Source organism: Cryptotermes secundus, unplaced genomic scaffold (assembly GCF_002891405.2).
Source record: "Cryptotermes secundus unplaced genomic scaffold, Csec_1.0 scaffold6154, whole genome shotgun sequence".
NCBI lineage: Eukaryota > Metazoa > Arthropoda > Insecta > Blattodea > Kalotermitidae > Cryptotermes > Cryptotermes secundus.
The window spans coordinates 2,772-6,381 of NW_019726409.1; the positions used below are offsets into that span (position 1 = coordinate 2,772).

The 3,610-nt window shown below is 34.1% G+C and overlaps 1 protein-coding gene across 1 annotated transcript; it reads right to left on the reverse strand.

The window, feature by feature from the left end:
• Nucleotides 1-331: 331 nt before the first annotated feature.
• On the reverse strand, nucleotides 332-1,368 carry LOC111864235 (pre-mRNA-splicing factor ATP-dependent RNA helicase DHX16-like). The gene is made up of 2 exons (XM_023851324.1): nucleotides 1,267-1,368; nucleotides 332-826 (listed from the first exon to the last, which is right to left on the reverse strand). The coding sequence occupies exons 1-2, from the start codon at nucleotides 1,320-1,322 to the stop codon at nucleotides 508-510; spliced, it is 375 nt and encodes a 124-aa protein (XP_023707092.1). The 5' UTR covers nucleotides 1,323-1,368; the 3' UTR covers nucleotides 332-507.
• Nucleotides 1,369-3,610: the final 2,242 nt, after the last annotated feature.

Sequence of the window (3,610 nt, forward strand, 5' to 3'; positions counted from 1 at the left end):
ACCACAAAATCTGAACCTCTAGGCATGTTTACAGTGTTACTATTTGCTTTGTCATCTCCATCTTTCTGTCATGTGGATAAATGCAGGAACTTGCTGTAGAACTGCCGAACTGATTTTCATGACATTTCATACTGAGGAGCTTTGTTAAGATTTGTTGACATTCCAATTTTATTTAAAATCAGACAGCGACCGTGGACACTCTACATGAAAGCCTACATACATTTCTGCACAGATCTTCAGTGTAACTCACTCAGAATTTCAGAGAACAAGACTTTTGGAGCAAGAGCTGCAGAGAAAAATGGAACATATTTCATACCCAATATGCTTTTTCTTAACTCTTACATTTTTCAAGAGAATGGAATAAAAGGGAGAAAATGCACCGAAACTGTTACACTGTGCTTATATTTTACTAAAAACATTTCTCAGATTCACAGCTCGTTGCAGACTGAGACTAATGAAACTGAATGTCTGAATGCAGAAATACGAGGGTCCTATCTGTATGTATTGTTAGATTTTACTTTGGGTTACCTTCCTGATTCCAACAGTGTCACCTGCTTCTGAAACCAGATCTATATCAACACGTGCCATGAGCCCCATCAACTGATCACGTAAGTCGCGTCCACGTTTCAGAGAGTGATGCTGCAAGAAATTCGCATAACACCACTGTGTGTCAATATTCAGCAGCATGAGATGATCACCACCTGGTGTAAAGAGGCTGTGTTGTGCAGTATCAGCATCGACTCTCTTGTCCTTGGGTCTGTAGAAAATGGCACAATTTACAGGAAGCACTTCAGCAATAGTCAGAAACTCTTCTGAGCACTTATACCTGCAATCAAAGGATACAGCCAACTGAAATGTTATTATCTGTTCTTGCTCAGTAGGAAAGAGTACAGACTTTCAGGAAAATTATAAAAGCAAAAAAGTATTTCTGATTAGTGTCATGCTACTGGTATGGGGACATTATACACAAAGAGTTATCCATATAAAACTGTGCCCTGAGAGTGTACACTGCATTTTGTACCTCAGTGTACAACAGAAACATGGGCAAGAAAAATGAATGTATTTCTGACAATGAAGGATACTTCCAGAAAGGTTTTATATACTTATTTAATTTGGGTTCACTGAGAGATAAAATATTTCCTATTTGGATATGATCTTAAATATATCAATCTGTATATACTAAGACTTCTAAGTGCTTATAGCAAAAATAGGCACAGAATATGAACTAGAACAGTTAACTGCATGCTGGCATATCAAGTAACTTACTTTTCTGATGCAAGGATCATTTTTGCCATCATGGGATCAATGGGAAATTCAGCCATTCAACAGCCCAGTTTTGTTAGTTCTCCATGATGGTTGAGTGGCGCAAGTGCGTGTAACTTCTCTAATGCCAAAACCTGCCATAAAGCAGAACATTTTGGGGAAAATAACACACTCCACAATATGTGGTATAAATTATAATTCATGTTCCCTTCTGCCAGACTGACCTGTACAAGCTGAATGCTGCAATGCCGCAGAGATGCATTGAATTGAATTGAATTGAATTTATTTATATTCCGTAAATCCAGTACAGGTGAGACACCATAGGATATGGAACAAGTCAAGTTAGAATACATAGTAGCTATACAATAATACAGTAATATTGCAATTAAATGAGGTAAACTTATAATACTTATAATACACATTAAACAATGATCAAGAAATTTATCAAGATTTATAATGGACTAAAATAAAATAAAATTTCCATTAAGACATTCATTCATTACTCATTCCATTAATCAAGTGCGTCAAATTAAAATGCATATAAAAGAGACAATCAATAAAAAAGAGACAAATAAAACAGGATAATTACATAATTTGTAGTTTATGACATATTTCTATATCAGTTCATTTGTTGTCACAATCTGTGTGTTCTCTTACATTACACATTATACCCATTTCTGTTGGTAGTATTCTTTCATGGAATAAAAGGAGTGATGAAGTAAAAATCTCTTTAGTGCTCTCTTAAAATTTGGTACATCCAAAGTCAACTCTTGTAAAGTTTGAGGTAAATGTTTGAAAACTTTAATACCCGCCACATATGCACTCTGACTATACTTTGTCAGGTTCACAGAAGGCAAATATAGATTATTATGGGTTCGGGTTTTATGTTCATGAATCATGGTAATAGCATTAAAAAGATGATCATTATTAATCGTGAATAAAATCAATGAGTATATGAATTGGGAATAGAATGAGAGTATTTCGAATTTCTCAAATAGATGTCTACATGATTCTCTTGGACCAAAATTTGCAATAATTCTCATAGCCTTCTTTTGTAGTCTAAAGACATTGCAGGCATAGGAAGCGTTACCCCAGAAAAATATGCCATAGCTTAAAATGGAGTGAATGTGTGCAAAATAAATTACCTTTAATGTATCTAATGGGATAAAATGCATACAATCCAGGTAGCTGAGCGGTTCACTGTCTGTTTACAAATATCTTTACAGCTACTAAAATATGGTTACTTCGCTTACAGCTTCGGGAGATTAGAAATCCTTCCTCCCAAACAATAAAGGATAAAAATTATTTTTATATTACAGTCATGTTAAAGATGCATACTCAAACTTTAAAATTTTATATGACCCAGTGTTCACAAAGTGTTATATCTCAATATTACAACATTCCTACACTCTCAACACAGAAACTGCAAATGATTTATTTGGTCTTGATTAGGTTATGAGCTCTACTTCTGTAAAACTGTGTATGAGGGGTATAAAACACAAGCTGCTCTCCAAGCTTTTACTCTGTAAAATCATGAAGTAACATCTTGCCTTCAGCTGATAGCGGCCTTATTTAGAGTCTTTCCCGGAACACTGTGCAAAGCCATGAAATGGTGAATTTCCTTCCTATCCTAAAACTATCAGATGGTAAGTACAGGAAGATAAATTACACCTGTAAGGATGTATATGCCATCCACATCCCATTATCACCAATCTGTTAATAAATCAGTGTCAGAACAGTTTTCTCACCAGTGTCTCATAAGTAGGGACAGGATTTTTATGCCCCAATGATCCCTTAAATAGGTACGCATTTATGCTTGAAAAACTTCCGACATATGCACTAAAATATGTACATAAAATTTGTACCAGATATTAAATAGTATTCCATAAATTTTCGTGAAATCTCTCACAAATTTGTTGAACATCTTTGTATTAACTTGAAACTGAAATAATTTTGTCAAAATTTCATAAATAACTTTGAAATCGTTCGAAATCTGGTTTATATTCGTTAAATTTAACTTAACATCACTCAAAATTGACTTCAATTTCCCTAATATAATGTAGAAATCGTCAATAATTTGGACAGAATTACATTTAAAACTTTAAACACCTTACTTTGAGTTAGTGGCAAGCTTGTGCTGGCCGGAGTTTATTTAAATTCCCGCTGCTGGTGCTCGTTTAAATGTCCGTTCCTGTTAGGCGGTTAATCAATTTTAAGCTTTGTATTTAAAAATGTTGCAACTAGCTCAATTTTTATAATAAATGGATGAAATTAACTTTGTTTATATCAGTAAAGAATATATTGTCGCATATTATAACGGAAGATTTGAAATTTTTAATACAAAGTG

What these genes read in the sequence shown, in the direction of transcription:
- LOC111864235 (XM_023851324.1), bottom strand. Translation starts at nt 1,322, where the DNA reads ATGGCTGAATTTCCCATTGATCCCATGATGGCAAAAATGATCCTTGCA. An exon ending in ATGATCCTTGCATCAGAAAA is followed by an intron (nt 827 to 1,266) that starts GTAAGTTACTTG and finishes CTTTGATTGCAG; the next exon opens with GTATAAGTGCTCAGAAGAGT.